Below are 18334 nucleotides of genomic sequence, written 5' to 3'. Positions count from 1 at the left end.
ATATGAAGAACTCATATGACTAAACACCAGGAAGACAAACAACCCAATTAAAAAATGGGCAAAGGGCCTGAATAGACAATTCTCCAGGGAAGACATACACAGGGCCCAGAGACATATGAAAGGATGCTCATCATCACTAGCCATCAGAGACATGCAAATTAAAATCACAATGAGATATCACCTCACATCTGTCAGAATCGCTATCATTAACAAATCAATAAGCAATAAGTGCTGTTAAGGATGTGGGAAAAAGGAAAGCCTAGTGTACTCTTGGTAGGAATGCAGACTAGTGCAGCCACTGTGGAAAACAGTATGGAAATTCCTCAGAAAATTAAAAATAGAACCACTTTATGTCCCAGCAATTCCACTGCTGGGAATATACCCTAAGAATCCTGAAACACCAAATCAAAAGAACTTATGTACCCTTCTGTTTATAGCAGCATTATTTACAATAAGCAAATGTTGGAAACAGTCCAAGTGTCCATCAGTAGATGAGGGTATTAAAAAACTGTGGTAAATTTACACAATGGAATACCACACAGTAGAAAGAAAGATGGAATTTCTGCCCTTTGCAACAGCATAGATGGAAGTAGAGGCTATTATTCTAAGTGAAATAAGCCAATTGGTAAAAGACAAATACCATATGACCTCACTTATAACTGGAACCTAATGAATAAAATAAAATAAAAAGAGAAATAGAACCAGAGACATGGAAACATGGCATAGACTGACAGCTGTGGGAGGGGAGGAGGGAGGGAGGATTGTGCAGGAAGAGGAAGGGATTAGTATGAATGACTCATGGACATGGGCAACGGAGAGGGGACTGACTGGGAGAGAAGGTGGGTTGGAGGGGGGAAAAAGGGAAAAAATTAGGACAACTGTAATAGAATAAGCAAAAAATAAAAAAGAAATAATACAAAATGTAAATAATCTCTTATGGAAATTTACAAGAAGTTTTAAAAAACAAAGGAATAGAGAATAGGAAAATTGAGGATTCTGAGTTTTAATTCCAGCATGCTACCGACTCTGTACAAATAAAACAATAAGCACCTTGTTCTTCAGTTTCCTCTCATGTAAATGAATAAGCAGAACATTCAATCTATTGACAACATAACTAAAAACAAGCCCATTCCTTCTCCAAATGCTTAGCTGTTGCCACCAAGGTTATCCCTCTGCACGCCCAGCCAAGCCTTGTTCTGCCTAGGGTAACTGGTGCATTTCTGGCAGTGAAGTCTGGAATTGGTCTTACTGCTTTAGGTCCAGATTGTGTACCAGGGTTAGTCCTAAGAATGGATGTGCAAAGTAGGGTACTGTTTTTATTTTCTTCAACATACTCTATTCTCCCAGTTTGTATAACTGTAATTCTCCAGTGGTTTGTAGTTTGGCACTCTGCTTTCTCTCTGAAAATAGATGACTGAATCCATGTGCCTGGGTTCAGACCAGTGCCTACTTCTTATAGAGTCCTCTCCCAAAGTATCATATTCAACCTCTGCTTTCATTCTTATACCTCTAGCCCAGATTAGAATTCTTCCTTGGGTGGGCTAAGGACTTTAAATTAAAATAACAGGGCTGCCTCTTACATAGCTTCAACTTGAGCAGTGCCAGTGGATGACATATGTATTAAGCAGTGGGGAAGCTTGTCTGAGACAGATAGTCCCAAAAATGAATGTATTAATGCAGTGTCTGCATAACATTTGATATCCAAACAAGAATGGCCTTTAAAAGAATACATTAATTTTTTAAGTATACAAAAAGTAGATTATCAAGGTCAGTATCAACAATGATTAGTCACATTGATAGTATTTACCCTTGATATGATGCAATGAGAATGGTGCTTTAACTCTGTTGTCTTACTCCCAAAAATGTATAACTCCAGTCAAATCATGAGGAAAACATCAGACAAATCCTGGTTGAAGAACATTCAAAAAATACCTGACTGGTACCTTCAAAACTGCCAAGGTCATCACATATAAAGTCAGAAAAACTGTCACAATCAAGAGGGTCCTAAAGAGAATGACAGCCCAATGCAATGTATATCTTAGAACAGAAAATGGACATTAGGTAAAAACTTAAAAAATCTGAATAAAGTGTGGACTTTGACTAATAAAAAAGTATCAATATTGATTCCTTAATTATAATAAAATATGACATATCAATAAGGGAAATTAAATGTTGGGTAGCAGAAACTATTTGTACAATTAGCATATTTTTGTAAATCTGTTCTAAAAACAGTAAAACTCTTCTAAAAAATAAAGTTTATCAAGATAATACCCAAAAGGGAAGAATTTATAGGTCTGCAATAAAAATAAATTATTACCTGTAGACCTAAAAAGAGCAATACTTATATAACTATGAGAAAGTATCTTTCACAGTCATTTTTCTTGGCTACAACTCTGCTTAAAATGGACTTTCAAAGCAAGGGCTAGAAATCATCAAGCTTAAATTGCAAAAAAAAATTTTAACATTTAATGAGTGAATCAGTGAGCAAAAAATCCAGCGAAGGCAAAAGATGCAATAAAAGTAATGATAACTGATAAAGTGATAAAATTAATGTTATAAAAATATTACTCATAAGTTATCAGCTTAAAATAGATGCAAATATGTCCATATAAAATTTCAGTATGCTATAAAAATCATGAAACAGAAATTTAGGAAGATCACACATATGAAAATACATAGACATTGAGCTTTATAGAAAATACTCTTATTTTTTAAGTACACATTTTTTTTTAAATTAATTTATTTACTTTTTAAATACATTTGTCTCTGCCTTCCCCCCCTCTTTCCCTTGCCCCCTCCCACCTTCCCTCCCTCAGCTCTTCCCCTTTGGTTTTGTCCATGAGTCCTTGCTATATGTTCCTTGACTTTTAATAGTATCTTAGAGGAGAGATGAAATCTAATCCCACTAGGAAGATACATCATTCATTTGTTAGTTTAGTTTTTATAGTAAACACGGTTTGAATAAAATAAAGTTTTCAAATAAAGATTTGAAACTCCAGTTTCTGATATTAAAAAAAAGTCTCAATGAGCCAGAAGAGGATATTTTGGACTTATGAGATAGAGCCTACATTTGTACTTATGTGTATTGTACTGTTTTATTTTTATCATTTACCATTTTGAAAAAAAAAGTCAAACCAATTTCTATAAACTAAAATGTTTCTGTTTTTAATATACTACTCCTCAAGGTCCTGTGGATAGTATAATAAATCAAATCAAGAAACATCACCTGTATAGGTATATTCACACAAATGGTGACAGGTTTTCCTAAAGCATTTTAAATGAATGACATTCAGAGAAAAGTAGAGGTTACAATAAGTATCTGCTAAAAATATCAGAAAACTATAGTGATAATGCTAGCAGAGGTACTTATGTCCTTTAATGGTGGCATTGCAAAAGCTTCACTGTGATCCTTGCTTTAGCTTTATTAGCATAATAGTTTTAAACACAAGACCATAAAATTAGTACAAGCCAAATTCTCATGCTCAGAAAAGTAAATTACAAATGCAAGTACTGTAGCTGTGTTTATACTTCTGTAATAGACAGCTTTTAAGGTCATTCTACCTTCTGGTGTTCAATCTCTTGTGCATTCCTTTCAAGCCAGGGGACCTAGTCATGTGCTTCTAAAGAACAGAGTATGACAAAAACAATGCGATATCACTTCCATGATTAGGTTAAAAATAAACCATGAAATCTCTCTCTCTCTTTCCCTCTCTCTCCCCTCCCCCCTTGCTGGCTTGCTCTGGAGAAACCAGATGTCATCACGTGAGCTGTCCTTATGGAAGGCCCACATGGTAATAAATTATCAGCAGCATGAACCTGATCTGGCAACAGCAAAGTGGGGGAGTTCAGAAGTAGATTCTCACCAAGGTAAGCCTTGTGACAATAAGATCTTGGATAAATGAAAACTATTTGCATTTCACAAGCCTTTCATTACAGAAAGTGAGGCTCAGCAAACACCTCTCCTTCGCAGAAAACTCAAGACATGAAGCCTCTGGGATACAATTATAAACATCACTAACTTAATAATCTGAAACATATTTAATAAATTCAAGATTATAAACAAGCTTAATTAAGTGATTTCATAACAATGTAAATTTTTCTAGTAAGATGTAGTGACTCAACAAGCTCAAGAACTATAAACAATCTTAATTAAGTGATATCATAATAATGTAAATTTTTCTAGTAAGATGTAGTGACTTAAATCAGTAAATTGGTTTAACTTTTTTTTTCAAATTATAAGAACATTTACATAGAAAGTCACAGAGGTAGAAAAGGTGAGCCACATGGGCTGTGTGGACTCAGGAAACAAGTTACAGAGGCAAAAGAGGGGCCTTTGGAGCTTAGGAAAAAAGAAAGGCAGATAAAGGAAAAGGAGAGGGGGGAGGCATGGGCTTGCTCCAGAGAGAGAAAGAGTGACCCTAATAATTTTTAATATTTCATTTTATGTTAGGAAAACATGCAGGCAGCTACTCTTCTGTACTTTGTTACCGAGACAATTTTGCAATTCCAGCTCCATTGGGTTTTAGTTAGGTTTGCAATCCCAATAGGATTTAACTAGAGTGAATTTTAATTACTATAAAATGTGCTTCATTTGATAAGCAAGGAAGGGAAAATATACCTGTTTATCTCTTCATTAGAGATGAATGTCAAACCCAGAAGCCGTTTAGGCCATACTGTCTAGTTACTGTGTAGCATTTCCACAAATCTCTGAAGGTGCTCCTACATTTTGAAAAATTGCCTGTTTTAATTTCTATTACTATTATAAAAAATTAAAAAATTACTAAAAGAAATGTTCAGAGCATACTTTTTTTTTCAATTTTCAATGTTATCTTAAAATGTGTACAAACCATGCTCATTTCTAAAGAATGTCAGATGAGAAGCAAGAATCCAAATTCTCCCAAAGATATGAACACATCTGACACTGAATGTAACTAGGACTAGGTCTCTGGAGGAATACCTGGCCGGGGGGGGGGGGGGGGGAGTGTATATTTCTTTAGTACAATTGTTAACTTTTTACAAAATATAGCTACTCTTCCTCTCAATTCTTTCACCTCTTGAGGTCAGAACAAACCAAAGATTGCCCTCAAAGATTTCTCATGCCCAAATTTAAGTGAATAAGAAAATGGAGAATTTATGCCCCAGGCACCGTTTAAAACAATAGAGTGATCAGTCACTAATTAATGAACTCTATCACCTGAACTTGATAACAAATGAGGTATGCAATTTACAAAGAGGTCAAGGAGAGGGGCAGTTGATAGAACCTTGTTCAAACCGTTGTCATACCAGGGTGCATAATCACATACCCAAGGCTGCACCCTCTGAGGAGTGAAACCAAATACTTCACACTGTGAGGGAAGTAGATTTCACTAAAATAGCCTTGTCAAGGCACAAAAAATAAAAATAAAAACATAAACAGCAAAAATAAGCTCCAGAGAGGGGAATCAGGATCCAGAGCTGCCACGAATATACCTACAATGTGAGGTTTTCAACAAAAACTTGTGTGATATTCAGTGAAAGAGAAAAACTTGACAAATGCATGGAAAAAAAGCAAACATGCAACAAAAACTACATGAGAAGTGAACCAGATGTCAGCTATAACAAAGACTTCAAAGCATCTGTTACAAATATGTTTGAAGAGTTAAGGAAACCATGCTTAAAGAAGCAAAGAAGATATAATAACAATGTCTAAAATATAAATTAAAAGATAGAATTACTAGAAAAGAATTAAAAGGAACTGGAATTGAAAATTGCAGTTGACCCTTGACCAATGTGTGGCTTAGGATAGCCAACCTCTCACATGGTCAAAAATCCATGTATAACTTCAGCTGGCCATCTACAAGCATGGATCCCCCACCACAGATGGAAAATACAGTTGACCCTTCAGCAACATGGATTTGAGCTACACAGGTCCACTTACACATGGATTTTTAAAAATTAACCACAGTCCAGTTGATCTATGCAGTTCAAACCCATGTTATTCAAGGGTCAACTCCATGGATGAAAATCCACATATACAGAAGGTTGACTGTAGTTATATGTGAATTTTTAACTGCTTGGGAGGTCTGTTCTCCAACCCCTCATCTTGTTCAATGGTCAACTTTATATGGTGAGTCCTAGAACAACCAGTAAAGTTTTTAATATAATGAAAAAATATTAAAGGAGGAATAGAGAAACAAAAAGACATAAAATATATGGAAAACAAAATGTAAAATGTCAGTGTAACTACATCAATCATCACATTGCATGTGAAAGAATTGAACAGTGCAATAAAAAGGGGAAAACTGTAAGACTAGATTTAAGAAAAAGCAAGATCCAACTAAAAGCTGTCTACAGGAGACATATTTTAGATACAAAGATACAAATATGTTGAAAGTGAAAGGATGGAAAAAGATAGATGGAAAGTGGAAGCTGTCAAAAAGAAATCAAAAGAGAAAACAGAAAATACTTTGAGATAAATGAAAAATGTAATATATCATAATATGGGGTACAGCTAAAGAAATGTTAAAAGAAAATGTGTACCTATAACCACCTGCATTTAAAAAGAATATCAAGTCAACAACTTAACCTTTTGCATTTAAGTCCCTGGAAAGAGAAGAATAAATTGAAATGAACACAGCAGAAGGAAGAAAATAATTAAGATTGGAGTCGATTTTAATAAAAATGGGAATAGAAAAGCAAAAAAGAAAAATCAAGAAACCTAAAAGCTGGTTCTTTGGAAAGAACAAAACTGACAAATATTTAACTAAACTGACCAATAAAAAAAAATTTTTTTTTTACAAAAATCAGAGGTTAAAAAGGAAACATTGCTAACAACCTTAATAAATAAAAAGAATTATAAAGAAATACTATGAACAACCGCATGCCAAAAAATTAAGTAACTTAGATGATGTGGACAAATTCCTGGAAAGACAAAACTATCAAAACTGAGTCAAGAAGAGACTGGCATTTTAAATAAACCTATAACAAGAGAAGAGATTGAATTTTTAATAAAAAATATTACCCAAAAGAAAAGCCCAGGAACACGTGACATTTTTGGTGAGATCAAGGAAAGATTTTTAAAAGAATACCAATTCTTAAGGAAATCTTCCAAGAAATAAAAAAGGAAAGAATACTTACTCTGAGGTATTACCCAGATACCAAAAATAATACAAAGGAATAAGAAGGAAAGAAAGCTACATGCCAATATTTTTATAAATATAAGCACAAATATGTTCAGCAAAATGCTAGCAAATTATATCCAGCAATATATAAAAAGGAAATTGCTATTTCATAAAAATTGAGTGGGATTTATCCCCAAAATGAAAGTTTAACATTCAAAAATCAATTAATTAGTTTCAATAAAGACAAAATAGTATGATCAACTTAGTAGATTCTTAAAAACCATTAACAAAATCCAACATGATGTAATATATAGGAAACTATTAATAAAATAAAAATTCCAATCTGATAAAGATCATCTACAAAAACAAATAGTTGACTTAACATTTAATGGCAAAAGAAAGATTGACTCCTTCCCCACAAAGATAGTGAGGTAAAATGTCCTCTCTTGGTGTTTCTACTCAATATTGCAATGTATGTTCTACTCACAGTAATTTGACAGTAAATAAAATAAAACATCTAAATCTGAAAAGAAAGGAAAACAGTTACCTTTAGTTGCTGATGACATAGTCTTGTAAATAGAAAATCTTAAAGAATCCACTAAAACAATTAAAATGAATAAATAAGTTCACCAAGATTGAAAGTGTATAAAATTCATTTATATTTCTATACACTAGTAATAAATAATCTAAAATAAAATGAAGAAAAATTCCATTTATAGTAACATCAAAAAATAAAATAATTCATAATAAATTTAACAAAATAATTGCAATGTGTGTATACTGAAAACATTCAAAGAAATTAAGGTAGATTCAAATGGATAGGCATGTCACATTTATGGACTGAAATATTTCGTATTGTTAAAGTAGCAATACCTCCTGAAAGGATGCAATGCCTACCAAAACACCAACTGCGTCTTTTTTTGGCAAAAATTTACAAGCTAATCTTCAAATTCTTATGGAAATTCAAGGGATTCAAATAATCAGAACAATACAGAAAGATAGGACGATTCAAATTTTCTATTTCAAAATTTACTTAAAAGCAACAGGAGTGATAACAATGTGGTACTGGCATTAGGCTAGAGATTTGGATCTATTCATATAATTAAGTGTCCAAAATTAAACCTTTAGATTTATGTTCAATTGAGTCCTTACAACAATGCCAGAACAATTCCATAAGAAAAAAATAGTCCCTTCAATAAGCCATGCTGGAGTAACTGGATTTAAACGTGCAAAAGAAAGAAGTTGGAGCCCTACTTCACACCATAAACAAAAATTAACTCAAAAGGAATTAACAACCTAACTGCAAAAGATAAAACTATAAAACTCTTAGAAAAGAAACACAGGTGTAAATGTTCATGACTTTGGATTACACATGATTTTTTAGATTTGACACTAAAAAAACAAAGAATTAAAAAAATAGGTAAAATGGAATGCTAAAAATATTTAATTAATCTAAAAAAATAAAATATTTATTTTATTTAGGAAGAAAGGTAGATAGGGAGAAACAAATATGTAGTATATTATATATAATCAATTGTTTTCAATCAAATGACAGGTTACTTCAATGGGAAAATTATAGTCCTTTCAATAGTTTGGGGACAACTGGATAGTCTTAATACAAGAAAAATATATTCATTCACCCTTATCTTACAACATATATGGATATTAATTCCACATATATAATTAATCATATGTTTAAATATAAAAGCAGTCATTAGAGAAATTCCAAAGAAATGTTTGTGCTCTTGGAGTGGAGAAAGCTATCTTTAATAGAACACAAAAAGCATAAATCATAAAAGAAGAAATTGATAACTGGACTTTCAAAGTTTAACACACCGAATCTTCCAAGAATACTATTAACAAAATTAAATTTTGAGATGCATACTGAAAGAAAATATATATTATACATATACAAGGGTGGGCAAAAGTAGGTTTAATTTTGTGAGCACACTAAACACAGAATTTATTCTTGTATTATTATTTATTGATTATTACATTTGTTGTTATTATTAACATGCTTTTGCCCACCCTTGTATATTATAAGTGATGTGGGTCCAAAATAATAAAGAACTTTTATGACTTAATAATAAGATAAGTAACCTTATAACAAAATAAACATAAATATGTACAAGAGATTTCACCAAAAAAAAAGATACACGTTAAAGTGGCAAATAAGTACATAAAAATATTCAACATTATTAGTCATTAGGAAAATGCAAATTAAAACCACAAAGACATGCCACCACACACCCACTAGAATAGCTAAAAGTAAAGAGACTGACAATTCTATTTTGGTAAAGATGTGGAGGAATTAGAACTCACAAACATTGCTAGTGCAACTGCAAAACTGTAGAGTCACTTTGGAAAATAGTTCAGCAGTTTCTTATAAAGTTTAACTAATAAAGTTAAATATACCACTACCCTGTGACCCATAATCTCACGTCTAGATATTTCTTAAAGAGAATTACATGTGTCTGTGGAAAGATTTATACATGAATGTCATGTCATGGGATACTACTCAGCAGGAAGGATGCCACTAATATGTACAGCAGCACGGTTGCGTCTCAGAAGCATTTTTTCCAATTAAAAATGTCAGGTATAAAAGACTACATTCTGTGTGATACTCTGCTTATGAAATTCTAGAAAAGGCAAAAATGTAATGATAACAGAAAGCAAATCGCTGGTTGCCTGGGGCCGGGGTTGGAGACAGATGACTGCAAAGGGCACTAGGGAACATTCTGCAGTGATGGAAATGTCCTGTCATGAATTTTCTGGTTCATTGTTATATAGTTACCCAGAATCATCATTTATATACTTAAAATTGGTGAATTTCAATAAGGCTGATGTAAAAGGACATATAAACTCCTTGATCCATACCAATATTGAATTAGAATCTAAAGGAGGAAAGGCTGAGGAAGCTGAAAAATTTGAAAACCTCCCCAGGTTTATTATATAGGCTGATAGGTTTATGGAGCAACTCAGCCATCAGATTTCAATGCTTCCAATTAGCAAGACATAGTAGTTGGTCACCCTGGGCAACCCTAGATTCCGAGATGGCAGAGGCTAAACCTGTCACAGGTTTAATGCTTCCTACTCTGCATCTTGATTAGTCTGAAAACTGGGACATGACTATGTTTTCAGGGGGCAGGTCGATAGCCCAGTCTGGGCATCAGCAGAAGAGAGAAAGCAGAGTTGCAAATAGTGTTTATTTCTATGACTACTCCTGCTATGCTGTTATTACTATTAGTATTGGCTAATTTCAGATGTGTCTTTACTTTTAAAAGAAAATCTTGATGGTAAATAAATTCCAAGAAATAGAGGTGGGATTAAAGTTTTCTTTTCATCTCCCCTTTCGAATCTGTCTTGTGAGCAATTCATTCAGAGTGAACACCATCTGAGCGTACAGCACTGAGGTAGGTGTCACAGGGTAACAGTTCTGAAACTTAACTCATCTTCAGGGCTTTAAATGAAAAAGACATGGAAGAAGATACAAAGTCCCTCCTCAAGAAAGTCTTGTCAATGGCCTGGGGTGAGACCCAGAACTCTGCGATTTGAATGCTCCTCCCTGCAGCTTCTGGTGTGCAGCTTGGCTGGGAACAGACCGTCATAGGAACTATGAAAATGTATTAAGATAAATTCCCTGTTGTCTTTGATCAGTCTCAAAAACAAACTGGGCTAATTCATAATGACCTCCTTTTTCATCCAAATTGAGCCAGCCAACGCAGAGAGCACCTGAAAGCCTTTCTGTCAGTGTATCTAACACCCGAAAGACAAGTAGAGACCAACATAGCAGAGTCTCAGTTTCCAGATGTCCATGATCTGAAACATGGAAAGAGATGTTGGTATGAAGGAAGGGCTAATCATTACTAAATTGAATGCAAACAACATGTTACCAATGTTGCATTAGAGAATTGTACACCTAAAACCTATAATATTTTATTAACCAATGTCACCCCAATAAATTCAATTTAAAAAATACAAAAAAATTATGCAAAGCTACTCCAAATACTATGGCAATCTTGAGCATGTCTGTGGCTGAGGACTACACTCAAAATATCTGTCAATATTCTACAAATAATATTTATTCTCCAGAGCCCCTAACCTAACTCCCTCTCCTTCTGTGGCACACATTTCTCATAGTTCTTTTCTAACAGTGTAATCTTCCACAAAGCTCTCATGAACCTGCCTTGGGAGCAGGGGTGTTTTAAGGCAGTTAGTAAACAGCTTTTGCCCTTGAGAATGCAGAGAAAACCAGGCTATGCATCTGTAAGTTGTGACAATCACACTCATCAGTTTTGTCAGCCTCGATTATAATCCACTCTGGGAGGTGTCACACTTCACTGAAACTCCACATTCACTTACTAGTGCAGAACCTTTGCCATTCTGCCTGAAAGCTGCAAACTTCAGATGTTTACCCAGTTTTTTCATAATGAAAAGATGGGATCAAAAATAACTCATTTTAATTTAAAAATCTGTGAAATATAACACCATGGTATATCATCTTAGGTTTCAAAAGGATAGAGGTCACTTTTCTAAATGTGTATTTAGGTTCTGGAAGAAAAGGGCCAAAAAATTGTATTTAAAAACCAAGTATTTCCTTCATTTAAAATAAAACTGTAGCCTTTTCCCCCCCCCATAAAAACAATTACTTCATTCCAACCCTTTTTTAAAGGTGTTTAATGTTTGTTTCACATCAAAAATTGTGGTGTTAGGATTTTAATGAATCAGATTTTAGATGCTTGAGGCTATTTCTCTGCAGTGACAGATAATGGAGAGCTTGTCTAATGTGTGAAAAGCTAACAGAGTTGGGAGAGGTAACAGATAAACCAACACACATCAATAAGGGATAGGCATTTGAAATGCAAGGACCGCATGCTTATAATTTCAGTGGCCAGGATATAGTAGGGGGAGGGGATAAAATACAAAGATGTTGACCTTATTATCTTTGTGAGGTGTTTATTTTGTATTGTGGAGAAATTAGAAGACATAGTCATAATTCAATGAAAGGGGCTAGGAAATATATATTAAATGTTATACCTGGTGTATCAAATCAAAGACTTCTAACAAGGTAGAATGTAAATCTACAATAAGGACTTCCCAAGATTAGGAAACCAGAGTCGAAGCCCAGGATGATGCCAACACCAGGCATAGAAGTAAAGCCAGACAGCTTCCACTCACCCTCAGAGAAAACTATCTTTAGGGGAGCAGAGGTCCCCACAAAGGCCTTACCACTGACATTCTGCTATGGTTTAAGAGGTAAGTAGGCATTTTGTGGTTAGACAAATGAAACAATCTGAGAGGTAGAAAAACATTAATTTCACTGATACAGATGAATTCTAAAGGTACAGGCTGATTAAAGAGCAACAACTTTTACCACACTAGGTAAATCTTATTGATCCTTAAATATGAAAGGGAATTCTCAGGGACCCTCATGGAATATAGCCCAGAAAGGCAGAGAAGCACCAAGTGCAGCATAACTTTGGCATCTCAAGGGTTTCATGCATCATTGACAGTAACCATTGGTGTAGGGAGCACTGTGCTCTGACGTTCATTGTGTTGATAGTTCCCTCGGATGTGTCAGTACAACCTAGCAGAGGTGGTACAGTGAAAAAGAGGGATAAAAGAAATAGATATCCCATGTAGCTAACTTCTATGAGCCAGCACATGTGAGACTCTTAGAAATACTTGTAGGAGCTCAATTGCATTGTTAGCAGGAGAGGTAACTACACTACCATCCTTGTCCAACTTTTAAATAATAATGATGAAATGAGTTCCTTATATTCTAATTTCTCACTGCAGCATTTTTTATCATTATATTTCATAATTAGGCAGTCTGTATACCCCAAAGCTCATGTGTTTGGCACATCTGTTCAAGATCTCCAGAACCCAGGTAGATGGCCTCTTCAGGGATATTAAAGAGAATGGATTCTGCAAAACAGACTGTTGTTCTTTCGAAAATGGTAAACATGATAATTTTTTTAAGCAAGCATCCTTCTTAAAAGCAGTCATTTTACAAAATCAGTTAAAAAGACTGAGTATTTATGGGCAATCTGCCCTGGTGCATATATTAAGAACCTTATTTCTCGTAACACTTCAGTGATGCTGCGTATGTCCTTCTCACTCATAAAGGAAATAATGTTCCTTCTTTAAATACTCCTTAAAAGACTTGCTTCCTTAAATGGCCCCACACACTGCATGATGTTGAAGCTGCCAAAATGACACTTAGTGGCAGTGTGGCAATTTCACCCAACTTCAATAATTTTCTTAATCTTGATTTATATTTTGACCTTGACGCCATACTTCCTCATGCCTAACAAGTACCTTTTGTTACGTCAGTCACTTAGTTGTAGGTCTGTCTATCCTACCTTCTTCTAAAAGTCTTTGAAGTGACCTATGCCTCTAGCTCCAACTGAGAGTGAGACTGGTGTCACTGTTGATGCAGTCATCACAGTAGTGCAAGGATGGAACAGGAAGGTCCAGGAAGGACGCCCACACAAACACTACCAGTTCCCTAGAGAAGAGGGTCAGTGGTTGAGGTACTTCAGCAAGTGAGGCATGATTGTACTCTTGCTGGTGAGTGAGAGGAGAGGAGACGGGGAGAAGAGGTCCGGAAGATGAGTGTGATGGAGTGGGAGATCGCATGGGGCTTTTATTCAAGGACACTCAGTAGATCCTTTGAAAAAACTCCCCATTTCTTTTGTGCAGTATTAGAAGATGGCAAAATTAACAAGATACCTTTTAGTCAAAAACTCTATGAAAACTACAACGATATAGAAACTATTCCCATACAAGTACATATGGTCTAGAAGGAAGAGCAGAGATTTTGGACCCCACCACCTGCAATTCTGAAAGCATCACTATTAGCCATCCCATAAGTATAAGAAATTATATCATTGAGTTCCAATGTTCAGCTACGCATTTTCATTTGCATTTGGCCAACCCTTTAAACTTTAAATCTTAGCATATATTTTCATATTCACTGCTGATCCCTGGTCACCAATACATGTTAAGATTTCTATGCTTATAATGTACAGAGACATAAGCATGCCTGTGGGTGTGTTTTAGCGTGGGGTGAAAGGGGTGGGAAGCAGAGGAAAAGAACAATCCTCCAGGATTAAACAGTCTGGCAACAACTTCCCACCTTCTTCTGAAAGAATCATATGAGAATTTACCTTCCAATGAGTGAGAACTCGCCCACGACGCCCAGGCGCCGCATGGCGCTCAGGAGGCCGCGCACCGTCATGCCTTCGCAGAAGCAGACCACCACTCTGGCCTTGGGAAGCCGCTCTCGGAGCTTGCGCAAGAGTCGGTCGAAGCTCTTCTCCCCGGCGTTGCTGTAGATCTTGTCCGAATGGGCGATGCAGAGGCCTTCCTGGGCAGCCAGCTCTTTGAAAGCATCCATTCCACTCTCCCCATAATTCCCTGTCCAGAAACAATCAGCAGATGTTCAAGACAACCTGGCGGCAGCAGCACCCACAACCTGGAATAAGGATTCATTGGTCACAGGGAATGGAAAGAACAGACTTGCCAAATTATTTGTAAATATAATTGGGACAGAAGGAAGATCTGGATGGATCAAGGAGAGTAACCCAACGATCAACTCTGAAAATATGAGAAACTTTCTAACTAGGGCATTCACAGTGAAACAAGTTTTTAAATGAAGGACCAATGTCCTATTTTAGAGCCATGATTAATGGTGGTTGTCCCAAATTCTAGCTATGAGGGAGAGGGCAGCACATTGGGGTAGGAAGTCAAGCAGCACAATAAGAAGGTCTGTTCATTTGGGGGCTCGTTTCAGCAGGTTCTGGTTAAGAGGCAGGCACTCCTTGTGATAGCAAGCCCAGCCACACTTCCATGAAGAGTGAATAGAAAAGCAAATAAAGCACCTGACCGGGCTGGGATAAGGAGACAAGACACAGGTACAGGGCTTAGTCAAAATCCAGCACCACTAATGACATGATGGGGTTATGGGACATTTGGCCTTATGTTTTGATTTTTATTTTAATGCCCTCCCTATAATAAAATATACTTTAAAAAACTAAGAACTCATAGAAATCAAGTAAATAAAACCAATATCACATTGCACCAGCACCTAATCTCTTTTTGACTGACGATCCAGTCCAGGAAAGCCCAAAAAGGAAACATTAACACATGACAAAATCTTCAGCTCCATGGACTGTGGAAACACATCAAAGTTCAAACAAGAGGAATTGACTGATTATAAGGGAGAAAACTACAGCTAGCAGGAGAATGCCTCATCTGTCTGCAAAAAGGGGCATGGGGATGCCTCTTTCTCACAATAAATGAAGGTTCAGGAATCTACAATGTGCATAGGCATCACCAGCCAACTCGCCCACCAAAAGGCACTATCAGTCTGTCATGATGTGTTCGTTACAAGCGGAATAACTTCACTGCTAAGGTATCACCCTGGGACGTCAGCTACAGAAAATCATTATGTTCCTTTACAAAAATGCATGCAGAATAAATGATCAGGAATAATTTATTCAGTTACCAAGAAAATTTTCTTTTTTAAAATCTACCAAAGACCTTAGACATAGCAGACAAGAAACAGATACAGGGATTAATCAAAATCCAGCATCCAAACCGCTCAGGTTGCAGACAAGGAAATAGAGCCAAAGAGGGGCAGTGACTCACCAGGAGGCACGAAGCTAGACCGTGTTAGAACTGGCACACTTCTACACAACTTGACTCCTAGGCTGCTATTTGCTTCTCTTAATAGCAAAAAGGAATCAAACATGCATATTTTCATAAGACAAAAGAGTGTCTGCATAGGTCAATTGGTTCTATGAAATATTAATCCCAATTCCTTCATATATAGTTTTGTTCAGATAGCAACTTTTTATTATGCAAGTTGATAGAGGACATTGGACCATATTTAAACTACCTATTTCTCTCATAATTCCTAAAAGACCCCAAAATGATATATAAAATTTCCATGAGAGTAGCTCTAATATGGAAGAACAACCATAATAACTATACTTTTATAAATCTTTGTACTTTAAAAATCGCAATCATAAACATTATTGTATTTGACTCTTACAACAATCATATTGTACTCACTAGAGTGATAATCGTGCTAGATAAAAATACCACACAGTATAGGAAGGAAACTGCCCCCAGGAGACTTAAAATTATGTTACTTTCATTTAGAAGCAGCAGAACTAATGACATGACAAAGACTAACTTAAGTATCTAATAGAGGTGCTAGGGGTTAGAAATCAGAAAAAGCTGACTAAAGAAAGTGGCACTTGTTGGTGAGGATGTGGAGAAAAGGGAACTCTTGCATACTCTTGGTAGGAAAGCAAATTGGTACAGTCATTATGGAAAACAGTATGAGATTCTTCTGAATTTTAAAAATACAATTACCACATAATCCAGTAATCCTACTATTAGGTATATATCCAAAGGAAATAAAATCAGTATCTCAAAGAGATACCTGTTCTCCCATGTTCATTGTGGCATTATTCACAATAGCTACTATATGAAACCAACCTAAGTATCCATTAATGGATGAATTGATAAAGAAAATGTGACATCAATGTAGACATATATGCATATACACACAGTAGAATATTAGCCATAAAAACACCATTTGTAACAACATAGATGAACCTAAAGAGCCTTAATACTAAGTGAAATAAGTCAGACAGAGAAAGACAAATACTATATGACCTTACTTATAAGTGGGAGCTAAAAAAAAAGAGTTAAACTCATAGAGCCAGAAAATAGAATAGTGGTTACCAGAGGATAAAGAGTGGAAAAAATGAGAGATGTTGGTCAAAGGTTACAAACTTTCAGTTTTAAAATGAGTAAGCTCTGGGGATTTAATGTGCAGTATAATGACTGTATAGTTAATGATATATATTATATGTAACAATATACAGTTATTAATTTCTGTTGTATGCTTAAAACTCGCTAAGAGAGCAGATCTTAAATGTTCTCAAATAAAAAAGCTATCTATGTAAGGATGTGGGAATTAACTGGCCTGTGGTAATTTCACAGTGTATATTTATATCAAACAATTACATCATATGCCTTAAGTAGATAAGATTTTATTTGTCACTCATACCTCAATAAATCTGGGAAAATAAAAGAAAGTGTCCTTATTCTGAATCTTCAAATATGAACAGATTTTCCATAGATAGAAAGAAAGTTAGAGGACATGTATTCCTTGGCTGTCTACCAGGTCATGAGCAAATCATGCCAGACTCAAAATACAACACTCAGCTCAGGGCCCCCACCCCCACCCCACCTTCCATCCCACTCTCATTCTGCTACTCAGGTTTTCTCTTGCCTTTCCTGGTGCTGAAAAATTTGTTTACAGACTTCTCTCTGCAGCCCTGAAAGATATATGAAAAACTGGCTTTTAATAAATATATAAAGAACTGGCTTTCAATAAACCTCTTAAAAAATAAAAGAGTCATGTAATTGTAAACACTCAGGCCTGATAGAGAGCTGTGTATTTACATTCAATTAGCAAATAGTTTATTGAGTTCTCCACTTGAAAAAAATCCCTGGGCTCTGAGCTTCAAAGGTTGCCAAGGAAGATTGGACATTGGCTCTCCCTCCAATTTAATGAATAATTATTGTGTATCAGCCACTGTGCTAAAATAGCTGGCATTTTATTTATTCATCACAACAACTCCATATGAAAGTTATAACTCCTGTTTTGCAAAGACATGAAATCTCTAAGAGATAAGTAACTTGCCAAAGGTCATACAGGTGTGGAACTGGGATTTAATATCTAAATTTTATACTTTCCCCTATATTGTCTTATAACTGTGAAGGCATAGCATCAGCATACAAAACATAGCAACAATAATAAGCCATATGAGCTACATGTGAAATGGAAAACACCACAATATTAAATTTTAGAGTAAGAGAGCAAGGAGAATCAGAGAGTACCTCTTGTGAAAAGTAGGAATGAAACTTGGCCTTGAAGAGTGTATGCAAGGGATTGGTATTCAGGGTGAATGGGAGTGAATGAGAATCCACAAAGGTATTTTTAGAGGCATTGAGTAGAGTTGTCCGGATGGAACAGAAGGTTCATGCTTTATAGAATGACACTATATAATGAATGTCTAGTGAAGCATCTGGCACACCACTACAAGATTGCAACATGGAAATGTGCTATATGTTGCTGTGTTGTAACAGATTTTATAACAGACTTCTTTACTGTTATAATGTTGCCTAAACCACAGAGAGTAAGAGAG

At 35.5% G+C, this 18334-nt stretch overlaps 1 protein-coding gene across 3 annotated transcripts in view; it reads right to left on the bottom strand.

Moving 5' to 3' along the window:
• Positions 1-18334, bottom strand: part of GRM1 (glutamate metabotropic receptor 1) — a 328195-nt gene that overhangs the window by 208912 nt on the left and 100949 nt on the right. For all 3 annotated transcript variants that reach the window (XM_054570078.1, XM_054570080.1, XM_054570079.1), the window contains exon 3: positions 14273-14522. In XM_054570078.1, coding sequence (XP_054426053.1) covers positions 14273-14522 — 250 coding nt within the window. The remainder of the gene's footprint in view (positions 1-14272; positions 14523-18334) is intronic.

This window comes from Pteronotus mesoamericanus, unplaced genomic scaffold (assembly GCF_021234165.1).
Source record: "Pteronotus mesoamericanus isolate MK-2021 breed Mesoamerican mustached bat unplaced genomic scaffold, CSHL_Meso_final contig_20, whole genome shotgun sequence".
NCBI lineage: Eukaryota > Metazoa > Chordata > Mammalia > Chiroptera > Mormoopidae > Pteronotus > Pteronotus mesoamericanus.
Note: the sequence above shows the minus strand (reverse complement) of the source record. Positions and strands in the feature narration are given on the sequence as shown.